The following is a 23,953-nucleotide window of genomic DNA, read 5'->3' on the forward strand; positions in this document are numbered from 1 at the left end:
GGAGCTTCCAGAAAGTAAGAAAAGACTGGCTTCTAGCACTGCCACAGCTCCAGCACAGACTCCACCAGGTAAAAGAAACTTAAATTTTACTCAAGCGCTACTAAAAGAGCGAGGAAGGAGTTCCTGTCTTCCGTGCACGCAAGCCACAGGCACGAGTTTTTCACTAAGCTGCGTTACGCCCAAGGCCTGCAGGGGGCGCTGTTTCGCATAAAACGTGCAAACTCCTTAATGCACCTTTAAAACATCTTTATTTTCAAGTAAGCCAATAAAATGCATACATTTTAATCAATATTCCATAAAATTGAAAGCTTAATGCAGGTTTTTCTCAACGTATCTCATGAGGATCAGATGCAGTTCCTGCCTCTGAGTCCAGGTTTAGATGACTGTATTCTGTAAACTAAACTCTTCTCCAGATCTCGTCTGTTTGTGGAGAAAATGCAGAATATGTGTTCAAATCGACATAATTAATCCTTCCTGCAGACATTCATCACTGTCTGCTGTCAGTTCTGACAGATTTGTCTTTTAAAATTTTCATTCAATACTTTGCCACGTTCCTACTTTGTAAAACACTTTAAAAGAAACGGTTTGTCCAGAACAAACCTCACCAGAGCGCCGGTTGTAAATCCTCCTTAAATTAGGCCATCGAGTCAGACAGATATTTATGGCCTCTTTTTTTTTTTTTTTTTTTTCTCTCAAGTGAAAGTCTCGTACTTCATTTTGATCTTGATTGTTCGGTCTTGACTGATGGGTGTTTTACGGTGCGGCCCATATGCTCCTCTGTCAAAGCACCGCCGGCAGGTGTAAAGCATGAATTCAAATCAGGAGAGGCCTCCGAACGTGGAATCCGGTGTGCGTTCGGCGCGAGTCGTCCGCTGTGGATTTTCTGCCGGATTGAAAAGTGTTTTCAGATGGGATACAGCGGTCTGCTGCTCCCCTGAAAACATTCCAGAGGCGCGTTGAGTCTGACGCCGCGGTGCCACAGCTGTAACGCCTCGGCAGTATTTTCATTTCGTCATTGTAACATCCGTAATCATTACCCAGAATGCCATCTGTGGTGCTTCTGCTGCCGTTAGTGGAGGTTACTCACCTTCCTCTGCTCTCCTCTGCTGTGTGACTTACAAGATTAGTCTACTGCTGGCTGGGCTATCGATCACACATCTGAACTTTAGATATATGGACACACACACACACACATACACACACACACACTAAAGCTGATTGATGTTGACAGGCGTCATCATTCATCCCTATTGATCATAGCTCGCAGGCTGCATGGGTCCAGCTTCACTCTCTCTCCGCTCACACCTCCACAGTCGTACACTCAGCAGCCGTAACTCTCTGTTATTTACAGTATATCTCCGTCTCCTCTTCCTCCTCCTCCTCCTCCTCCTCCCTCCTCTCCGTCTCAGCTGCGGTATCAGAAGTGCTTGGTGGCTCGGCCCCCCTCCCAGAAGGCCTGCGGCTCCTCGCCCCCCGGCGACTCCGTGTCCCGCCGCGTCTCCACCAGCGTGAAGCGAGGCGTCCTGTCGCTCATCGACACCCTCAAGCAGAAGAGGCCCGTCACCGAGTCGCCACAGTAACGGACGACCGCAAGCGGCGAAAAACCCCCTCGTCGCGATTCCTTCAGATCGGAGTTTCACCTCCAGAGTTTCTCACCGGCTCTTGGGAGGAAATTCAAGTCTCGAAATAATCAAAGCGACTACAGCCAGCGACCACATCCGGAAGGAATCGCCACGAGAGGCGGCGGCGGTGTACATAGACGTCACTCTCATCCCCCTCAGCACAGCGGAGTGAGGAGAAGAGTGGGAGGTGCTCCTGAGGGTGCTCATTCATGGCCAAACCGCTGATCTCTTCCACACCTGTGTTTGTGTCTGTACCCGTGCTGCCAGCATGACCCTCCACGCCACTAGCCACGCCCCCCCCGCCCCCTCCTCCGCCATCGTTCACCTGTACTGTTAGTAGTCTGTAGTGGCTCTTCCCCCTTGTCTCCTGCTCTTTGTTATTATCCACACTAGACCGTAACATGAGTCCTGAAAGCCATCCTAGTGTGACAGTAGTTGATGAAGAGATGAGAGAAGCTGCTACAGACTAGAGCGAGAGGTTAGTCTGTCCGTCTCCACCCTCCGACCCTGCATGAACTTTTTATCTAAATGTGAACTATATCGATACACTGCTGCTGCTTTCAGAGGCTGAAGGGGTGAGAAATCAGAAGCCACATTCACTTGTTTTTGTCTTTACTTCTTTGTTTGTGTGGGGAAAAAAGTCAGCCCCCGAGGGTCTGAACGAGCGGTGACCTTTCACCCGAGACATCCTTCATTCTCTTCCTGTTTACGTCTTCTCGTTTTTAATCCGTTCTTCATCCCCCGGATAACGACAGGCGATAGCCCTCCTCTGCTCCCCTGCTCTCCGGATAATGGGATGAAGCTGCTGCCCCCGAACGCAGGAGACGCGCTGCTCTTTGATACAAATGCTGGAGGAAATCTGACGGACCGTTCCTTTAAATTCCCACCGCGGAGTCTGACTTCCAACTAAGCGGGGAATTGCAACTTAGGAAATAAAGCCTAGAGGAGGAGGATGGAGATGAGAGGAACGTGTTTTTATACGAGGGTGTGGTTGTGGTGTTTGTGCACAGCTGAGATCTGAACTGTGAGAACGGGAGATTCTCATCTTCAGCCGCGGACGGCGGCTTCTCCAGAGGGAAGCCGGCAGAGAGACTCAAAGCAACATGAATGAACCGGGCCGCTGTCTCTCCGCCTCTAGGGTTCTCCTCACCTGAACACGCCTTCTCTGTTTTCTGACTCACCGTCGGTCTCCTTTTCATCCTTTTCAAGAGGATTATTTGCCTTTGTGTTTCATTTTCAGCTGACTTTCTCACGCGGACCTCAGTTCGGCACCGCAGCTCCTTATTATCACATATCTGACAGGTTTGGATGTGTGGTTGTCGCTCCGCCGCCGTAAAAACACACCCTGGCATTTTGCACCTGGTGTTAGACTAAACCTCGCGATCACAGCCTGTCACGCATTTGTCTAAAGATCAGCTCACTGCCTGCAGGACACAGGAGGAAGTTTAGCCACGGATCGTATCGTCTGGGTGACGGAAGAGTTTCAGCAGCTCCGTCTGTTTCTGTAGCGTTAGAAATGAAAACAGCCCGATATATCGAGGCTTGGCGGCCAGGAGGCGGGGCTTCAGCCGACACCCCGCTGCACCTTTCTCTGAACTTCAGGCGGGTTTAAGGAGCTGGTTCTGTAACGGAGATCGTGAGGAGAGAAGTTCATCCACGCCACTTTGTTTTGTCACCAGGATGTTGAAATGTGAATAAGTCGACAGAACCTGTGTGTACATATTACTCATTAAGTGTCACGTAATCATTCTTATAAGCTATTGTTTCATTTTTGAATGTCTTTTTTTTTTTTTAGTTTTTGGATGTTTTCTTGTAATGAAATGCCTTTTTCTTTTTCTTTTCTTTTTGAAAACTCACCAAATGGCCAAAGTGTAAATTACTGATATACATTGTTGTAGATAAGAAAACTACGAGAGCAAATAATGAAAAGAGTCATGGCAATTGGAGATTTTCCACAGTTGTCGATTAAGTTGATACAGAATTTAACTGAGCAATTATCTATGCATTATTTTGATCTGGAGAAGAGGAAAGTCATGAGAAGCCTTGCATGCCCTTTGGATGGTTAAAAAGGAAGACTGTATGTATTGAACAGAAATATTTTTTATTTTATTTATTCTATTTTATAAAGGTATATACTGATTTTATTAGTTGGGGCGGGACGCGTTCCTCGCCCCGGTGTCATCGTCTCAGTCTCTGGTTATCTCACAATGCTACAACAAGCGCCGCTTCGCAGGAAAAACAATGCAGATTACTGGATTATATCTTCACCGTGTACAGTGTACCGAGAGCCGTGAGTCCACTGCCGATCTGCCAGAAGGTCACCGCAGAGGACTCATGGCGTCTCTATCAGGCTCTCACACACTCTCTCTCACACACACATACACACACCCTCAGATGGATGTGTCGGCTTCCGTTTGCTGCTCACTGATTTGTACACTTTATCAATGTAACCAATTGTGAGAATAAACAGCATTATAAAACACAGCAGCTGGCCTCCGCGTGTCTGCCTGATTATTTTCATCACCTGTTCATGTTTTGATGAATTATTCAGACGTGTGGCTTCCAGGCAGGCGTTTGGCTGCTGAGCGCTCAGTCACTGAGGCCGCAGCGTCATTCAGTCCCGAACAACATGCCGTTTGAAAGACTTTTCCCCACTATTAGGAGGTGAAAGTAAGCTGTTTCACAGCGAATCTCCAAATGATGAGCACAAAAAACGATCAAGCAAATTGTAAAAAGGCCATGAAGTCACTGACAACAGAAAAGAGGTGTTTTTGGGACGTTTCACTGTATTTCACCACAAAGAATCAATAAAATTGGTCTTTATGTTGAACGGTTTGGAACGCTGAAGATGAAATGGAGCTGTATGAGGTCCGTGAACTGAAATGGGTTTGACACCCTGTTGTAGACGTTTCCTTTAAAACGACAGAAAAGAAAACAAAAAATAAAAATTTCTCTCTTAAACTGACATAAGTGCCTATATGTTGAAATGTGACAGGTTTACTTTCATAAAAAGTTGAAATTGTAGAAAGAAAAACACCTCTGCAGAGCTGGTCTGCTTGTCATTCTGGTTTTTTTGAGTTGATCGGCCATTAATAATAGTAAAATATACTATTTTGACTGCAGCCAGCTCATTGTAATCCCTCCAGTCAGAGAGGCGGGACATATATTTAACAGTCATGCAAAACCTGTCAAGACAGCCTCATCCAGGGAAGATGATGTTTATTAAAAGCTGTGAAAACGTCTCCACCTCTGTGTGTTCAGGCTCATGTTATTGCTGCGGGAGGATAGCATTCGTCCACACTCCTCCTTTATCAAACAGAAAGAAAAACTGTTGAGGCAAAGTGAACAGCTGACTGAGAGACAGCAGCTCCAGCAACAAGACTTTGTCTTCATGACTGTGCAGTTCAGTCTTACTGAAAGTCCTGCGTTCCTTATAACCCAGGCAGGGACACTGAGGACGAGGATGCAGACATGTTGAGCTGGGAGTTGGAGGTCCTGGACAGAGAGCTGCGGAGCGAGCAGGATGACGGGGAGGAAATGGGCGGTAGGACCAGACCTGCTGCCTTCAGCGGCCGCTGCCGTGTCAGCGGCGCCTCCTCGTCCTCCAGCCTGACCGCCTTCCTCACCGCTCCAGGCGGGTCCTTCGCAGGGATCCCCGTCCGGGCCGGCAGGGCGTTCTGTCTCTTGGGCGGAGTGGGCTTAGGGGGCCGGGGAGGTGAGGGTTGCTTTGCGGCGGTGGACGGGGGGCTCTGGACCGTGTGAACAGGAGGGCTGCTGAGTTTGTGAGCCAGAGCGGTGATCGGAGTCAGCTGGCTGGAGGGCTGAGCAGAGGACATCAGTGTCAGTGTGAGGCGAGGGATCCGTCTCGCTTTGCGCCTTCTCTGATGCGATTCTTTCACTTTTTTCTTTGCTGTTTTCTTCTTGTGGTTCTTTGACTGACGCTTGGAGACTGCCCCGTTCCTTTTGCCTTGTTTCGACTGCTTTGTTCCTTTCCTCTTCTTCTTCTTTCCCTTCTGGTTTTCACCCAGCCGTTCATCCTCCTCCTCATCACTGTCCCCGAACCCCCCTCCCTCTCCCCTTCCCTCTGGATCCCGTCCATTGGCGAGCTCCTCTCCTGACTGCCCGCCTTGGCTCGAGGGGGATGAGGGCTTGCTGCTCGCCGAAGCCGCTCGATTCTTCTTGTTCTTCCCCTTTTTACCAGTTTTTGATTGATCGGGAATTATTCCACCCAGGAGGCCCTTCGCCGCTGCTCGCGCCAGCACATCCTGGACCGTTTCTACTTTAGTGGGATCCGCCTGAAAAAGCAAGGGCAATTTAAGATTTAATGTGTGGATACAACACATTAAAGCTACAGGTCCCTGGGGAAACATCGCACCAAGGAGGACTGCACAACAAAACAGTGGAAATGAGGCACAGCCATAAAGAGAGGCTGTGGAGGAGAACGGGGGAGAATGGAGAAGAGAGTGCAGGAGATGATGGCTTTTTACCCGCACACTCAAACTAATGTGTGGAATCATTTAAACCGTGTAATGAAACACCTCTCCATCCCTACGTGAAAAACCACGTGTGTGTTGATCAAATTAAAAATATGACGGGTCAAAAACATGAGTAATTTATTCATGGGGTCTTCAAGTGATCAAAATGAGAACGAGACAAAAGGTTTACGCCCCCAAAACAGCGATCAATGCAGAGTTCCTCCAGAGTCCTGCTCTGATGGACTGTCAACACACTTGGCTTCTTGTCTGCATATCTTTCAGTGTTATTTTTCCCTCTGTGGTGTGTTTGAGCATGGATTATTGAACGGGCAGAGAATCTAAAGGTTCAGAGTGGCCAAAAGTAACAAAAGAACCGTAAATTGACACAAGATGACCACAAAGAGATGGAAAGTGACCACAGACAGGCACAGAATGACCCTTAAGGTGGATAAAGTGCCCACAGAGTGACCTTAAACGGCCACGGAAATGCTAAAGAGGCATTTCATATCTCTCCGGGAGGTTATGAAGCTTCTTGCGTGTGTGTGCAATGAGCCATCTCGCCTCCCAATCTGCCCGTGGGGATAATATGATGACAGGAGGGATCGGGTGTCCTCGTCTGCTGCAGAGACACGGAGGAATCCTGTTAAATCCCCCGAGCCTTTCCTGTCTGTCTCCCTGCACCTCGCTCTGGAACTCTACAGACTTCTCCTGTGAAAGCTGAATCAGGTTGATGCCCACGGGTGAAAATATGCTCGAGTTGTTGTTGTTGTTGTTTTTAAAATCCACTCTTGAGAGGTTAATCTGTCTTTATCCATTTTTAATTTTTCTGCCTCGGACAGCAATATAAGGTTTGCGTCATTTGGAAATCACACACCTGGCGGAGCGAGTGTTTGTAGTAAAACATAATAAACTCCATGAATAAAAATGACCCGTCAAACGTGTTGTTGACGTCTCGCAGTGTCAAGGTCGCCGGAGCACTCGCTTCACCTCAAAACACCTCAGCAGCTCTGAGCAGGATCTCATTATCATAACATTTCACAGACTTTTTATTGGTTTTAGACTTTGATCATTATCAGAGTTTCCTGCTGAGCTGCCAGGTTTGACTTTTCCCTTTCTGATAACTGGCTCCATAAGTTTTCCACGTTCACTTATGAGAAAGTCCAGCGTAATAAAATAAATAAATAAAACAAAACCCTAAAACATCTCCAGATGTGCTCAATGCAGTGTCACCTGTGTCACATTCCCTTGTTTATTCTCACTGTAGAAACATCTTGTGAATGTTTCTTTTCTTTTACTTGTAGACAAACTGGATTTATGTAGATTTTATTTCTGCAGAATTTTTGAGAAAATAGGCCATTGCCTGAGTCCAGTCAGTCAGTGCTTCTGCCCTCTTTTCTAAGATAACATCTCAGTCATTCTCTCATTTCCCTTCTTTTACGAGACGTCTTTAAAAGCCCTAATCATCTTCTCATTCTCTGCAGGCTTTACGCGTCTCTTTAAATGCCCTCCAGCGCCGTTTGGCTCGTGTCTGGGCCGCAGTGAACCGCCGCGCGAGTGTCGATGAGTCTGAATCTACAGCAGCAGCTCTGATGTTGTTTGACTCACCGAGGGAGTGAATGTCGATCCAATTAGGCCCAATCATTAGACGCTAAATTACTGCTGTGAGTGTGACAGGACAGGACAGTCTGCCCCGTCGGGCTGCAGAGATACTCTGGCTTTTAATGTTTTCTCTTTGACAGCAACACATTTCAGAGGCGCTGATGAAGTGAAATAAAATGTATCAATGCTGCTTTAGAAAAATGGTCCATAATGAACAACATCGTGTTAATATTTAGTGTTGTAATCAGAATCCAGTTCACTACTTATCAAAAAAAAAAAAAAAATCCTCCTTCAGCTGTTATTTCTCACCGACCACGCCCGTCTGTTTTCCATCAATCAGCCTCCACTTACCAGATTACTCTCTGACTTTCACGTGAAGCTCACCACCATCCAGAGTGGAGAGAATGAATCACACAACACATGAAATTTGTATTGACTTCAAGCATATTGACATTTTTCTGCTTCCATCATCGTAAATGGTCAAAAGAAGTTCACAAGAGCCAGTAATGAGTTTTCTAGCGGCGTTGTCTTTCTGTATTTGGCCTCTGCGGTGACGACGGTTTCTCGTTTGTCAGCAGTTTTATTGGGGACTGGCTCCTCTGACTTCTGGCCCAATAAATCCAATCCTGACCTTTATCTTTTAGCTTTCTGTTCTTTTTCAACCCCGACGGGTTTTTATCGATATTGACAAATTGACAAATGTCTGTGAACTTCACTTGCCGCTCATCTCTGAACTTTTCTGTTCAGGCTCGATCCGATCGCGATGAGTAACGTGTGTGTGCACGCGCATGTGCATGTGCATGTGCATGTGCATGTGCATGTGCATGCATCTCCTGTTTGCCTCTCTGCCATTTTGACTTCACAGCCCCTTTACACTTTTAGTTTTCTAGTTTCCTTCATTTGTTTTTTAAGACTTTATTTCTGTAAAACTTCTACATTGGCCCTCCTTACCACAACACTCACACAGAAACATAAATACACAGTATTTCTAAATATTAGACAATTTACTTTCCAATAACTTTCCCTCCTGGCTCTTGAAAGTAGTAAAGCGTTTATGAGTTTCTCATAAATGAAAACTTAAACTCACTAATTTCATTGATTCTTTTCTTCTGCTTTCTTCAAAATCCAGTTAAAAAACTCCTAAAGGACTTGAAACAACCACTGAAGGACGTCAAAGAAATACTTCTGCAAAACTTTGTTCTGTTTTCTGCAAATGGAGTGGAAAGAAATGGCGTCCTTGCTTGGTTAGTCTGCCTCCATCATTTCCCCACCGCCGCTTTCAAACGTCTGGTTTCTCTTTTGGACAAATCTTGCGCGTCCAGAAACGGCTGCTGCTGCAACTGAACTTGTAAACTTGCACACGAGGTGGCCGACTGTTTCTGTTGGATCTCGAAATGTGCCGGGAATCGTTTTGTAAACTCTGCTGTTTTGAGTGATGAAATATATCTCAGATGTTGAAGCGGCGTTTGAAAGAAACGATTCCTACGTTTAACACAGCAAAGTTCAGTTTCCTGCATTCTGCAACAGGCTCAAAGCCTCTCGTGCTTACAGGTGAATAAAAGCACAGTAATAACCCATTCTGAATGGATTTCAGCTCAGACAAATAAAAATTATAACAAGCTCAAAGCTTTAAATATTTTATGCTGCGGTCCTGCTGGCACAGTCTCCCTCCATGCAGCATTTCTGAGCTGCAGGGGATCAAAGAAATGGCGTCTCATTTCCTTTTGTTGTATTTTTCTTCTTTTTATGTGGAGCGAGAGCGAAAGGGAGGGAGGAGAGGGCAAATAGTTGTAGCAACACGATGATGCAACGAAACTGGAGGGATCAGAAAGAGGGATGAACAGTGACACAGAGGAATTACCCCTTCATCTAGAAACCCAACATAAACTGAAACAGCTCAGCGGCTCGGCTGTATTTCATCTTCAACATGTCTGGGTTTTTTTTTTTCTGTCTTTTCTGCTTGAATATTGAAATAACACTGCAGTGTTTTCTGTGTGTGTGTGTATGTGTGTGTGTGTGTGTGTGTGTGTGTGTGTGTGTGGAAGCAGAGCTGACTGACCTCCCAGCAGACAGACAGTAAAAGAGTGCTGCCTCAGCACTACTGAAAGGAAGGTCTTCCTGCGAAGCAATCTCTCTCTCTCTCTCTCTCTGTCTCTGTCTCTCTCTCTCTCTCTCAGACACAAACACATTTTTTCCTCCTCAATCTCCAAATGCAACCTTGTATCTCTACATTTTTCTCTGTTCTCTCCTCCCAGTCTCCACCGTTTCACTGCCCTCTCTCTCCCCTCGTCTCTCTCCTCACCTGTCGAGACAGTCTTGCGATGAAGCAGCCGTTGGAGAGCAGAGACGGGGAGAGTCTGAAGAACACGTCTGATGTGCCTCCTGTCGGGGAGTCATCAGGGAAAATTGGACCGTTCGCCCTGAGAGAGCACAGCGCAGAGCAGCGGTAGCCGGTGGAAAACTTGTTAAAAGCCTCTGTGTAGCACTTCACCGTTCCTCTGTCACGGCCCCGTCCGAATCACTGACATTCCTCTGTAGAGCAAAGAAAAATCTGCAGGAATCATCAGTTTGAGGACATTTAACCAAAGTATGATTAACGTTTTAAAATTTGCAGATTTGTTGTAACCTATCTCACATCTGACCTCGCTGTAACAGGGGAAGATTTTTCTTCTATAGCACAGTGCAGGTCAGAGCAGTATTTAACACCGGAGACCCAGAGGCAGAGTCTTTCAGTTGCACCAAATTTCTTCTTGCAGGGTTCTAATGATTTGTGAGCTGAAACATGGTGCAGATATCACACTTCTTCTTTTTTCTTTTTTTTTTCGGTAAGAAACTGAAAAATGGTTGTGCTGCACAGTACAATAGTTTCTCATGTACGTCCAAAATTATAGTGAGGGACTTGGCCATATCTCCGCTGCCACATGGCCTGGCGCGTGTATATATCACTGCAGAACGGTGAGAAAGTCAACCCCCTGTAAATCAGCCAGAGAGACTTTCTGCACATAGAACAACAACTGGAACGTTACGGCAGCCTTACTGCTCAATGGCGCCTGAAAATCCCCTTTTCTACAGAATAGAGTAAACACAGAGGCTGCCACAAGTGGAAGCTTCTAAAAAGAGCTAATGCGGCCAAATATAATAACATCTGGATGAGTTAATCAGGACGGGTGGCAGAAAACGACTTCTGTGGAGGCGTGAAACAGACCCTGAAATCCTCTCCACCCTGTTCACCCCGGCGGCGGGATTAACAGCTCCTGCAGCTGATCCCTTATACTTTACTGTCATCGCTGTGGTACTGTAACCTCTCTCTCTCTCTCTCTCTCTCTCTCCCACACACACACACACACACACACACACACACACACACACAGTACAGCACAGTATAGCACGATAAATTATTCAGCTATAGGTTTCAGCAACTTTCTGTATGTGCTCGGACTTCAGTGCCGTATCAAGTTATGAAAACGGGCGTCAGTCCTGATCCGACGGGTTTGACATATACAGGCCAACACTGGAGGGATTTTAGATTTTCCCTTCCTGCAATTCGAGGCCCACTTGAATTTTTTTTTTTTTTTTTTTTTTAAATCAGTTAGCAGACACTCAGTGGAAGGTGCTGCAGCTCCTTGTACTTTGTTTGTGCTGCCGCTTCATTCGCTGCTCTTCCTTTCATACATCCATTATACATGACCTCATCCCATGGAGGGACGCTGGAGCTGGTTCCAGTCGCTATGGGGTGGGGTGGGGGGGGGGGGGGTGGGGGGGGGGGGGTTGGGGGGCAGGGTTCGCCCCGCTCAGGCTGACCGTCAGACCGCTCACTGCTCAGTGTGTGTTCAGCGAACGAGATACAGCGCTGGGTGGAGACTGACGGCAGGTATTGCAGTACATGTTTCACTCATATATATATATATAAGTAAAAGAACTTACTGACAAATAACAAAAGGTAAACAAATGTTGTTTATGCTGCCAGATTTTCATCAAAAGTAGTTTCAACAGGTTTCAACAGGTCATGAATAATTTTCTTCATTTGTAGTTTTGGCCTCAAGTATTATAAAGTCAAAAGTGAATAATTAAATGCTTTAAAAAGAGAAAACTAAAACTTCAACAACTGAGCTGGTGTGTGTGAGTGTGTGTGTGTGTTTTTTGTCATCTTTCTGGGGACAATTAAGTTATTATAAATAATATTTTCCATTACGATATTGTTAGACGATTGACTGTGACGGTTACATTCAGAATAAGGAGCTATGGGATGGATTTCATGCACGTGGGTGTTGTTGTGCTGTACAAATATATGTGTTCATGCATGCGTGTGTGCATGTGTGTGTGTGTGTTTGCTGTACCTGAACGGCAGCAGTTTGGGATGCGTGTGTGTTTTCTCTAACACTCTTTTCACCAGCTGTTCATTTTCCTCCGGATAGACTGAGCGCGTGCAGTAGACCACAGTCTGGACCTTTGGGACTGAAATAATGAAAAAGGAGCGCTCACACACACACACACACACACACACAGCACAACACACACACACACACAGATCATTACAACACAACACTGTATATGTGTATATATTAACCTTCTGCTCTTATCTTTTTAATCAGGTTTCAGAGTTGAGTGTATCTGACGTGATGTACTCACAGGAGAGAGCGTGGCCGAGCAGCTGAGCCTGCTGCTGGGTCAGAGACTGTATTTTGCTCTTGGAAACAGAACCGGTGGACAGGTGTGGCAGCAGATCCCAGTCTGGCATTAAAGCAGAGCTCAATTAGCATGAAAAAAATCAACGGGAATACGTTTCTTTGGAAGAAATCCTCTTAATTTTTGAAACACTGGCTTTGGGTGCCACTGTTCCATGTAACATGCTTCTTCTACCAACCCGGTTTAATAATCCCGCCCTCAGTGTAAACCCTCAATAACTCACAGAGTTAAGTGCACATTAAGTGTGAGCGAGCTCGGCGCTGTGCCTGTGTGAAATGAGCTTGAGGGCTCTCACATGGCCTTTTGCCATCTCCGCACATTCTTCATACATCTACAAATTCTGCAGACCCTCTCGGGGAAGTTATCCACAACTCATTATGCGAGAAGAACAATGGCGCGGACATTTAGAGCCGTAAAAACGGACCCAGTGAGTTAGGAGCTCTGAGTCTGAGAGCACGTCTCTGATGTACCTCCATGTTCGCTGTGAATGGTGGCCACAGGGTCGCTGAGGCCCGAACAGGAGCACTGGGGCAGCACGATGATGACCTTTAACCGGTGGACGCTGGCGTCCCACTCACTGAGACCACGGAAAGCTTCTGACAGGAACCGAACGTCTTCAGCGAGGGACGGAAAGACGGCAGAAAAGAACAAATGGAAGAACTGGAAGCATAGCTGTCAGTTTTTTGGTTTTGTAGCTCACTCTTGATGTCCATCTGGGCCAGCAGCTCCTGCATCTCTCGGACCTGCGAAGGTGTGTGATCGGCGCCACACACCAACACCCGGCCGGAGCGGGCGGCGGCTGCCACGGCCACGTGCGCCACCGTCACGGCGGAAAAGGAGCCCACCGCCAGAACGTCGCCTTTATCGAAGAGGAGGGGGCTCAACACACTCACTGCAACACACACACTCCTGTCCTGGTCACTCACACACACACACACACACACACAAAACACAAATAGTTGGAACTTGTTACTCAAGCATTTACTACATGAAGACATAAATGTTAATTTGGTAACACTTTACTTGAAGCACCCAGTATAACACATTGTAAGTAGTTATAAACACTCATAAATGATCACAATGCTTTATAACCCACTATACAGCATAGGGTTAGGGTTAGGGTTAGGGCCTGATGTTATAAAGCATTGTGATCATTTATGAGTGTTTATAACTACAGTTATACAGTGCTATAATGTACTTAGAATGTGTTATACAGGGGTGCTTCAATTAAAATGTTACCGTTAATTTATCTTCTAGCTTTTGCTTAAAGTTAAACTTGACTTCAGACTCTTTAAAATCCACATGCAGATATCCATTCTTCAAATGCTGAATGTGAAAATCGAGGCCTTAACTGTGTCTTTTATTTATTTGTGTCTTTTAGAAAATCAATTGGTGTGATCCAATGCTAGTTTTTGTGAAATTGGGACCTCATGACTGCGTCTGTGCCCAGATGTCGATGCTACAGCACTAATAAACATATTAACAGACAGCTCAGAGTTGATCTCCAGCTACCATTTCACCCTCATTTAATCTGATCCTAGACTCCATATGATCACAGCAGATTTTTGTCTTGGTTCTAATCTAATAAAAACATGTTAAATGCACTGAAGATCTAATCAGATATAGTTTGTACTGGGTGTTCCTAGAGTTTTTTTTTTTTTTTTTTTTGGTGACATTTCTTGGAGTTTTACAATATTATATGACACATTCATTATTTTGTGGAAACCAGAAATACATGATTATTATGCATGTAAGACTATGTCTGTGCTGTTATCTTGACATGAACATTATTTTTTGAAAATACAGGAATGTACCTGTTAATCCAGAATGTATTTGTGGAGGCTTTGATGTAGATTAATTTTCCCTCTCAGCCCTTTAAAAGTTATTAAGATTAGATTCATCAATATTCCTCTCTATTAAAAGTGTTTCCCACGAACGAAATCCTATTGTTAAATTTTACTTGGACTCAAGGTGTTTTATGAACCAATACGTGCATTTCTGGGTGCAAAAAACCTAATGAAAGTCACTCTAATAATTCCTAACACTGGCATTTTATTGTATTTTATTGTCTGTGTGTGTGTGTGTGTGTGTGTGTGTGTGTGTGTGTGTGTGTGTGTGTGTGTGTGTGTGAAAGGAGAATGTATTTCAAACGGCTGATTTTATGACACAGATTTTTCCCGGCAGATCTCCACCTGGATGTTGAGGGTGTGCGTGGCGGCGACGCTGCTGTGCTGCAGCGCGGCGAGGAGACGATGGGAGAAGACCAGCGTGTCCGAACAGAGAGGGTCTCTGCAGAACATCCCGTCCTTCAGGTCGGCCGTTCTGCCCGCTTCGCTCAAACCGGCCGCCTGTAGCGCGGCGCACACCTCATCCAGCCTGCACAGGAAACGTGGCGCACGCATCAGTGGGTGACCCTGAAATAAAAAGGATTCACTACGAACTATAACGCCGCTCCGTCAGTGGGCCGGTCTCTGTCTGTTTACTACGGTGTCGTCTGGTTAACAGCAGCTCTGCTCTTTGCTTTACTGCCACTGCTACACGGGCACGTTTTACACTGGAGCTATAAGAGCGCCGGCTGCACCTTCCTGTTTTATGTATGCCCCGATGAACTTCACCGTCCATTAACCCGGTACCGGGTCCAACATTTTTACGCTCCACTTCAACATGTGTAAAAAGTGACTAAAATGCTGTGAGGATGTTTTCTTTCAATTGTGTCTCAAACAATAAGCCTTAATCTCACTAACTGAACGCTCAAACTGCACTTTGATGACCGAGTGTTTGATTCATAACAACTTTAAAATTCGTATGCAACATTTCGACACGCCCCCCTCACCCGCACCTGCCGACACAAAACGCTACAGAACGCACGGTCCGTCTGCTCCATCCCAACATATTTGGTATCTTGTAAAACTAGAAAAGCTGCTCTTTAAGATGACACCAGGCAGAATATTCTCTGAGCCGACCAGCTCCCGTCAGCGGCAAAACAAACCAAAAACTGATCTTCACATTTCACAGCCAGCACCTCAGATTGCATGATTCTCACACACTTCATTGCCAAATCTCAAAGCTATTCACACAAAACACAACATATTTTATTTCCTTACCGTTTTGTGGTCATTTTCCACCTATCCAGGCTCTCCTCTGACCAAAATTGACTTCATAATCCTCTAGCGAAGTGAAAGAGCGTCGTGCGCCACAATGTTTATATGCTGCCTCATGTCGCCATCTTGTGGGCTCGTCGTTCACCCTGGGAGCTCAAATCACGTTTGTTGATGTTCTACGTCTCGCGAGCTTTCCAACGATATGTTACACGTGACTGGGGGCTCATCCAGCTGGGAGACAGCTTCAAACATAACCCCACGAGCGCCGCCGCCATCTTGGATCGCAGGTGCGCCGGTGCGCACTGCAGAGTGAGACGCACGCGGATGGCAATTAGTGATTGTTTCTGATATATTTGGCAATTTTTTAATTCTGAAACATGCACATTTATCTTCATTGAGCTTTTTTACAGCTAATTGTATGTTGTTTTTGTTTTTTTCTTGATGCGCATTTTGCAGATATTATTGTTTACATATTTCAAAGGATATAATTTTTTGTTTTCTCAGTGATATAATTGGCTATTTTTGTATTGATTATATTGTTATAAATATATTTCAGTTGGAAGCTAAATGTTATGGTTCAGCCATGTATAAAAATGTATTTCATACTGTGCACAATACTGTGCACAATTATAAGTTTCTCCACAAAAACTATGCAGATTCTGATAATATAGTGGCTAAATGTCAGAACCAAAGGGTCCTTTGTATATATACAGACCCTTGTAGTGGAAATTAAAGGTATTTTAAAGTCAGATTCCTTTCAAAGAAAGAAAAAAAACACTTAGTGTAGTTTGGCACAGGTTGGTCTCCAAGTGGGCAAATGGAGGGTTCGCCTGGTACTATCCAAACTGAACCCTATAAAATCTATGTGCTTTGTGCTATTCTCATGAAACTTGGTACAGTTGTAGTCAAGGAGTTACTGAACACAAGCAGTGGCATCATTATGGCTGGCTTCATTGTCATCATGGAGTTTTTCAATGTGGAATCTGAAAAAAAATTCGGTGAAGGTAAAAATTTCATTTTTTTCCTCTACTTCATCAAAATTTTCTCAGGCATGTTAAAATTCACAGTGTTTCTGACACTGGAACTATATTCTCTAAGGTCTTAGCTATCAATTGAGACCAAGATTATGCATATTGTCCAAATAATGGTGGAGATATTGTTGATTTAAAATGGATAGGCATTTTTAGGCGAACCTTGCCACCAAAAACCCTAGGGTTTAACAGGTTAAATGCAGACTGCGACACCCCTTTGAAAAAAAACCCATATGTTTTAATGTACAGTGTGCTGCTCGGTGCATAAACAGCCGCACTGTTTACACTCTGCTGCCAAACACCGCATCAGAAAATTAACAGCGGGAAAAAAAAAAACCTGATTAGGTTTCAAGTTTAAGGTTTTCCACAGGTGGACGAAGGAGAGAAAATTAAGTAGAGGCTCATCAGTGGAAGAGAAAGTTAATTAGTGGAAATCAGGGGGTCAGAAAAAAGTAGAAAAGTAGTATGTATCTCCTGTTTCTACTTTTCCTGTTAAAACTTCTGCAGCAGCCGACAGACAGCCAGCTAAAAACCCTCCTGGAGCAGCGCATCTGTCATTAAACAGCCTCATTTATGTTCAATAGACTAACCTTGAAGGCGCTGAGAGGTCCAGAGTGGAACGGATTTGTGCGTGTACCTGGTCTTGAGAGTATTGATCCATGCATAAAGCGGCAGCCTCTTTGCTCGGTGCTGTTTGGTCCTGACAGGACGGGACAGAAAGCAGGAGACGCTCTGCAGGCTGTGCTTCACTCTGCAGCGGGCCAGAGACGCTGCCAGCTTGGTCTTACACCTGCGGTAAACACACGGTGTGTGTCGCAGCTTTCTGCGTCATAAACTCACCCCGCTTTCAGACACTTCACCCGCGGCGATTGAACTTTAACTGATCTGTGAAAATTCTTAACATGTGGCTGAAAACTGCTTCAGATCCCCAATGAAATGCTCATTGTTAACGCTTGTGTACCCACACACACCTCTGGAGGCCTCGTTCCAGATCCCTGACTTCCTGGACGGCCTCCAACGTTTCCTCTGCAGAACGCAACGAAAACCTTCGGTCCTGGAAGTCAAACAGCATCACCATCGCCAGCGGCAACAAGTCGCCGGCCTGGAAAACACAGCAGTTTGTTATTGCCTGGATATTCAGGGGCCACTGTGAATTATATCTGCTGAATAACAGCAATACGGAAGACATTCACATATAAAGCAGTGTCTGCATTGCAGATGCAGGTTTCCATTGACAGTATATATTCTCATCTTGGGAATTTTTCTGCAATAAAAAATGTCAAAAAACGAAATTGGAATTTGTATACATAGTTTATCAAAGTAAGATTCAATATAAAACAAGAAAAATAATATAAATAACGGTTTGTCTGTTTTAAAGTCTTCAATTTTGCCTTGGAAGATCTCATGAATAAAAAAAACACTTTGAACACTTTCTAGTTCAACAGCAGACTTTAAAAACTGCATCACCAAGGCTGTTGCTTTTGTATTTCAGTGAGATTGGGCTTTGTGCCAATTTCAGGCTTTCCTAACATGTTTTGGTAAATCAGAAACCATCCTCTCAGAAAGAAGGTCAGAAACCACAGCTGCAAGTAATTCAGCATTTTACGAAGGTTGTACATAAGCTTCTAGTTTCTGTGTGACGTTTCACTCTTTAAAATACGACAACACTTGAAGAATATGAGAAAAAAAAAATAGTCCCTTGACATCGGCTTTACAAACGCATGTGTCTGAAGATGGAAATCTAAAAGCTGATGAACAGAGAAACCACCGCCACTGCCCTCAGTCTGACACCAAATTCACACACAGTCTTTACACATCAGGGGACGAACGGCAGCCGTATGAACCGGGATGAATAATGGACGCCGCACGAGTCCTCATCCATCACGTTCAAGGCACAATGGAGATAAAGTCACCCGCTTTGACCAGGCCACCGCCGTATTCAGAATGAATGTGGCAAGGACGCTCTGTTTCCCATGATTCTCGCCGTTCACCCCAATGAGATCATAATGGAGATTTGTTTTTGTTTTACACTCACAGTCAAAAAGGAGTTGGAGCTGATAGAGCACAGGTCATTTTGGGGCGAACTAGGATTCCTTCAGTTAAAACATAATCCAAATGGAGCCAAATCAAGTTGGTATGGTTTCAAATCAGAAAAAATAAATAAATAAATAAGAGGTTCATGGTGAAGAATATGACCGAACTCATGAGGTTCATTTTTCATCTAGGAACATTGGCTGTGACCATCAAGAGGAAAGTAAAGATAACGGCTGAATGTTCAGCACACTGTCTTCTCCTTCCATTATTAGTCTGTGTGTGTCTGTCAGGCTGTGTGTGTGTGTGTGTGTGTGTGTGTGTGTGTGTGTGTGTGGGTCCTTGTTCTGTACGGTTTGTGGATGGAAGCTGATACCTGAGCTCACGCTGCATTTGTGAATTTTGGGAACTGAAACGGTGAACCCCACGAGCTTCTTCATGCTTTTGAGGGTTAAAGAGAGAGTTTTAGAGATTGTGTGTGTGTGTATGTGTGTGTGTGTGTGTGTGTGTGTGTGTGTGTGTGTGTGTGTGTGTGTGTGTGTGTGTGTGTGTGTGTGTGTGTGCAGGAAGAAGAGGATGTGTGTTGAATTATAAAGAGCTCTGGGCCAGATTTTACTGTCACACTCGCAGACTAACGACCTCTCAGCCAATTCTGTGTTTTGCCCATCCTTCAATAAAGTCGTCACTCACGCACACGCTCACACACTGACACGCAGCAGCTAAGTGTGTCTCTTTATCCATGTATGTGTCATTGCACAGTGTTTTATGGCGTCGTTTACAGTGTCCCAGTTGGAGAGTGTGTCTGCCTCTCTCCTGCATGCATCACTTGCCACCTATAACCAGCCAGACTAAGTACAGATCTGAATACAAATGGCCTTTAACTGCCTCCCTGCCTCCCTCTCCCACGTTTCAGCCCGTTCTGATGGAGCATGCTCAGAAAGGTTTCAAAGAGCTCCAACACTTCAGCTGAAGACAGATAACTCTCCCAGGCAGTCTCACCGTCGATGTGTGGGTGTGCTTAATCAGATTTGGGTTTGCGAGCACTCAAATGTCAAACCTGGTGGGACTCACAATATGCTGAGAAGTGTGGAAGCAGCTGTCAGTCATCATGTCCTCCAGTAAATCTTGATCTGGGAAGGGCAAATCTTTGCTTAGTCAATAGATAAAGAAAGCATCAGTTGAATCAGTTGAAAGACAGACGACTGCTAATGAAGAGGAATCTGGACAGGTTGGTTTAATCAGATTCTAAATAATAATATTATGATGGAAGTGCAGAATCAGCAATAATAATAATAAATGCAGAATGTTTTTGGTCTTTTTTAAATCAAAATTTTGTAATTTTTTAAACACATTTGGGTTTGCATGTAAGACTATTTTGAGTGTGAAGGATGCCACACGCAGCTTTTCTTTCAGCGTGCGTGTGCACGTGCGTGCGCATGCACCTTCTTATCGCCTTCCAAACAGACATCTGCTCCACCTCCAGCTGAAGTAATTTGAAGCCACATGTTGAAATGAAATGTATGACTATATACTATTTAATCTGCAGTGTGCAGTTGAAGGTGCTTTTCAGAGAGTGAATATTGGAGTTGACATATGCTGCAGCTCCACTGTTATTCATTAAAGAGATAAGGCTGCCTTATAGGAGGCTGTGAGCTCCACCGAGATGGCAGTGGAGTAGATCAAATTAATTTCTTCCTGACTTTATGCAACCATCAACCAGCTCCCTCCAGGCGGGATGTGTGGCTCATCATAAAATCATAAAACTACATTTGGATAAAGAAAGCTAATGTTACTCTAACCCCAGCATTACATTTGAGCGTGCTGAATGCGAGCTGGTAGGCCTGTTCCTCCGTGGGCTTGTCTCCGCTCTCAGGCAGTGGCGTGTCCGTCTTTTTCAGGTAGTGTAGGAGTTGACATGTGACCGGCTTCTCTGTACGCAGGCGCTGGAAAACAGCTGCAGCCTGCAGGTAGACCTGGTCTGATGGAGGATGGACTGATGGAGGAGAAGAAAAACACCAAACAGACTGGATGGAAATTCTTGAGACATTATAGTGATGGGATGACTCGATTGAAGAATGAATTTAGTATCGCAATACTGCAACATGTTCTCAAACTTCTCTGCACTAAAATGTGTATTTTAATAAAATGAAATAAATTAATTTATAGGTTTCACTTAAACTGTCAGTCTGTTCAGCACGGACTGACTGGATATTGAAGCTGCAGTGTGAATACAGACCATGAAAGACGAGCAGGAGTCTCCCTGGTGACGGTTTTCTGTTTAACTCATCCAAACACACTCAGGATTCCTTCCACTTCAAATTATGACCTTCGCTGCTCTTATGATAATTTCAGTGTCACCCAGACGTGTCAGTCAATACATTTGTACTGATAGGATGAACACTGTTTAATAATGAACCAGGTCTCTGGGAATTGGATATTGATCAATGGGAAGAAAACTTGATATTATCGAAAATAATTAAATAAAACTGAAACCTGCTAAATAGATTTGAGACGTCATTAAAATTCTGATGTATTTTGATATGTCGGATTCTCTATTGTGAGTATCCGACTTATCTGTAAAAGGTGGGAAATCTAAGCGGAAGGTAAAGTTTCACTTTGCTTTGTTTGGGCTTCCTGGTTCATGATGCATGCAGCTCGCCTGGCCGACTGCAACCTGAGGCTTCACACACCTTTATCTGAGAGCCCAGCTTTCTTTTCACAATAACGCCACTCGCACTTTGCTCAAACTTTTAAGAGAAATTGATTCAAGGAACGTTAATAACACTTTAATGCAGCTTATTTATAATTGAACTAGAAAGAAACAACATTAAATTAACCTTTGCCCTCTCTTTCACCTTCCCCTTCACTCTCTATTTAATGTGTTTTAATTCAGATTCAGGACGGAGTCTCACCTGGGGGAGGAGGGGATAACTGAAGAGGAGGGAGAGGAGGGAGAGGGGGGAGGGGGGGGAGCAGCTCCTTCTTGAGCTCGTCGTTGAGGCCCTGTTGGGTGACGATCGCCTCCTCCGTCACACAGCTCGGGTTCACATCCTCACCTGAGCCCCCTTCAAGAGAGGAATATCCCACTGTGTGAGGCTGCTGTGGTGTCCACAACGCTCATGTTACACATAACCATAAAGACCTGACCACTGTCTGAAACCACACACTGCTTCAGTTCCTCTTTTATTCTCCATTGCATCCAACTTAACCCAAAGAGCATCTATACAACCACAGAAATGATGCATACATTGACCGAACCTGAGCTGTGAAAATGTAAATAAGACGCACAGCAGCAGTCATGGCTGACATGTGATCCAGCCTCCACTTTCTGTGAATGTGAGACAGAGCTGCGATGCGTAATTGGGCTCCTCCTGGTGCAATTAAGCGGCCGTTCGGATACATCGGCATGAATAAATAATGGGCCGCTGTCCGACCCTGGACAAAGGTCCACCTCTGACTGACCCGCTTGACTCATCCCAGCTCATCTCTGTGCAGCTGCCACACTCACACACGTCTCGTCGCTTCAGGGGACGTCGGGACTGATGTTTGTTCTCATGGAGACTCACCATGAGCAGCTATTGAGATATTCCCTGAACTGTGAAACAAATCAGTCCCAGAAAAAGTATCACTCCTCTTTATATATTCACAGGGATGCGCTTTTCTTCTCTTCCACAAACAGCGGCTCTCATTGAGGGGTCTTCCCATTAATCCCTCAACCCTCTCAACTGTGTCTGACCAGAACCAGAACCTCATTCTTTGACCCATAACACATTTAAAAAACAAAACACAAAACAACATACATGCTGTTGGGGAATTCCACGTTGTGTGACCCCACAGGGTACATCAGACCCCGTATGGGTAATGATTTTAGCCTTTTTAGAAGGAAACACACACACAGAACACACACACACACTTGACATTACTTGACTTTGGCTGTACCGTCCCAAAGTGCAGGAACCACTAAAGCTAGGCTCTAATTAAACCGGCTTAATAAAGAGAGACAGGACTGGGGTATAATCGGCTTTTGCAGAACTCATCAGTGTTAAAAAACTCAACTTGACCATAAATGTGCGTCTCGTCCACTGAGCCCAGGTCAGAGCAAATGGAATAAATTACGGAATATCAAACAGCAGTGATTTAATGAGTGTCAGGCAGTTTACTACACTCTGCAGAAGGAAAGTCTTAAGTCCACTTAAGAAGAGCAGCGCTGGAAGAAAGGGCTACAGCAGCTTATTGTAATCTGCATAGAAGATGATGGGCTGTTTAAAATTGCATAGCAGCTCTTACCATTGTCATTGTGAACCCTCCTCACGGGAAGAACACTCATCGTTTCACGTAAATGCCGCCCGGCCTGGTGTTTTCTGCTCCCCACTCTGCACCGTGTCCCAGTGAAGAGCAGCACTTCACGCCTCTCATCACCTCTTCGTCATGCATGACTGTACGGCAGCATGCTGGGCTGTCCTGAGTTTGAAACGCCATGGCAACAATATTATAATGAAGGAGGCCTGACCCCCTCTGTGACACATACACACTAAATTACACACATGTAATATCTGTATAAGTTTAGTTTAGTTTAGTTTATTGATTTATTTGACAGGGACCATGTACAAATACATTAATCTTTCAATAGAAAAGATGCTTTGTACCAGATTTAGCAAATGCTAATTTCCATCTGCAGTCCCTGGGCAGGTTCACAACAATCATAATGCAATTACAATTAATAAGATTTTATGATGGTGTTTTAATGTCAGGCTTAAAATTAAAACAAACTTATTCTTGGCACATAGGTGAAAACCATAAAGAGGAACAAAGTGACCACAGGTTCCCATAGGCAGGTAAAGAAACACTGTCGGTCAATGTCTTTGAGTACATTCTGCTTTGTACAATGAGGCAGAAAGTCAGGAAACTTTATTCCTAGTACATCACCTGCATGAGACTCCTCAGAGATGTATGACGTGCATCTGACTGACACTACCCCCTCCTGACCACTGCAGCACAGTGCAGCACAGCAGCAGGCTTCCTCCACCGCTTTGTCCAGCTCAGGGTGAACCTCAGCTCAGTATGAGAAATCACATTTACACTTTCACACAAACACTCACTGTCACAGGTGGAGGCCTGGCCCGCCTCTCCTAATTCTGTTTGTCTGCTACTCTGTTTAAAAAAAACAAAAACAAACAACAACAAAAAACCTTCTATATCAGTCAAGCTATGAAAATTACCTTTTTTACGCAAATACATCAATATCAAGGGAAGCATGCGTATGTTGGTCATTCACTGTCCCTCATGTAGGGACAATGCACACTGAAAGTTCAACAAGCTTTTTTGAATTTGTGAATGTCATTTTAATTAATTTTCTTTTCACTCCATGGCTTCAAACAGCAGAAACCGGTCACATTTGTGTCATTCAC

The 23,953-nt window shown here is 44.8% G+C and overlaps 2 protein-coding genes across 6 annotated transcripts in view; one reads left to right on the forward strand and one right to left on the reverse strand.

Annotated features, from left to right (window-relative positions):
* Positions 1-4,106, forward strand: part of LOC115389477 (amyloid-beta A4 precursor protein-binding family B member 2) — a 45,022-nt gene extending 40,916 nt beyond the window's left edge. For all 5 annotated transcript variants that reach the window (XM_030092868.1, XM_030092870.1, XM_030092869.1 and 2 more), the window contains one exon: positions 1,410-4,106. In XM_030092868.1, the coding sequence (XP_029948728.1) occupies positions 1,410-1,580 (171 nt within the window). In that variant the 3' untranslated portion in view covers positions 1,581-4,106. The remainder of the gene's footprint in view (positions 1-1,409) is intronic.
* Positions 3,472-22,872, reverse strand: LOC115389751 (putative methyltransferase NSUN7). Its single transcript, XM_030093330.1, has 12 exons — positions 22,833-22,872; positions 20,356-20,538; positions 19,617-19,675; positions 17,486-17,616; positions 17,152-17,304; positions 14,575-14,758; positions 13,083-13,296; positions 12,853-12,996; positions 12,326-12,427; positions 12,034-12,151; positions 9,999-10,116; positions 3,472-5,917 (listed from the first exon to the last, which is right to left on the reverse strand). Exons 1-12 carry the CDS (start codon positions 22,870-22,872, stop codon positions 5,054-5,056), a joined length of 2,310 nt encoding a protein of 769 aa, XP_029949190.1. The 3' UTR covers positions 3,472-5,053.
* Between the last annotated feature and the right edge of the window lie 1,081 nt (positions 22,873-23,953).

This window comes from Salarias fasciatus, chromosome 6 (genome assembly GCF_902148845.1).
Source record: "Salarias fasciatus chromosome 6, fSalaFa1.1, whole genome shotgun sequence".
NCBI classification, from domain to species: domain Eukaryota; kingdom Metazoa; phylum Chordata; class Actinopteri; order Blenniiformes; family Blenniidae; genus Salarias; species Salarias fasciatus.

Excerpts from the sequence above, each read along its gene's own strand:
- LOC115389751 (XM_030093330.1), bottom strand. The coding sequence starts at position 22,872 with ATGAGTGTTCTTCCCGTGAGGAGGGTTCACAATGACAATG. Across the intron at positions 17,617-19,616 it reads TCCACACTTCTCAGCATATT|GCCGGCGACTTGTTGCCGCT; the intron begins GTGAGTCCCACC and ends TGTGTTTTCCAG. Across the intron at positions 10,117-12,033 it reads CCCAAACTGCTGCCGTTCAG|GGCGAACGGTCCAATTTTCC; the intron begins GTACAGCAAACA and ends GTGCTCTCTCAG.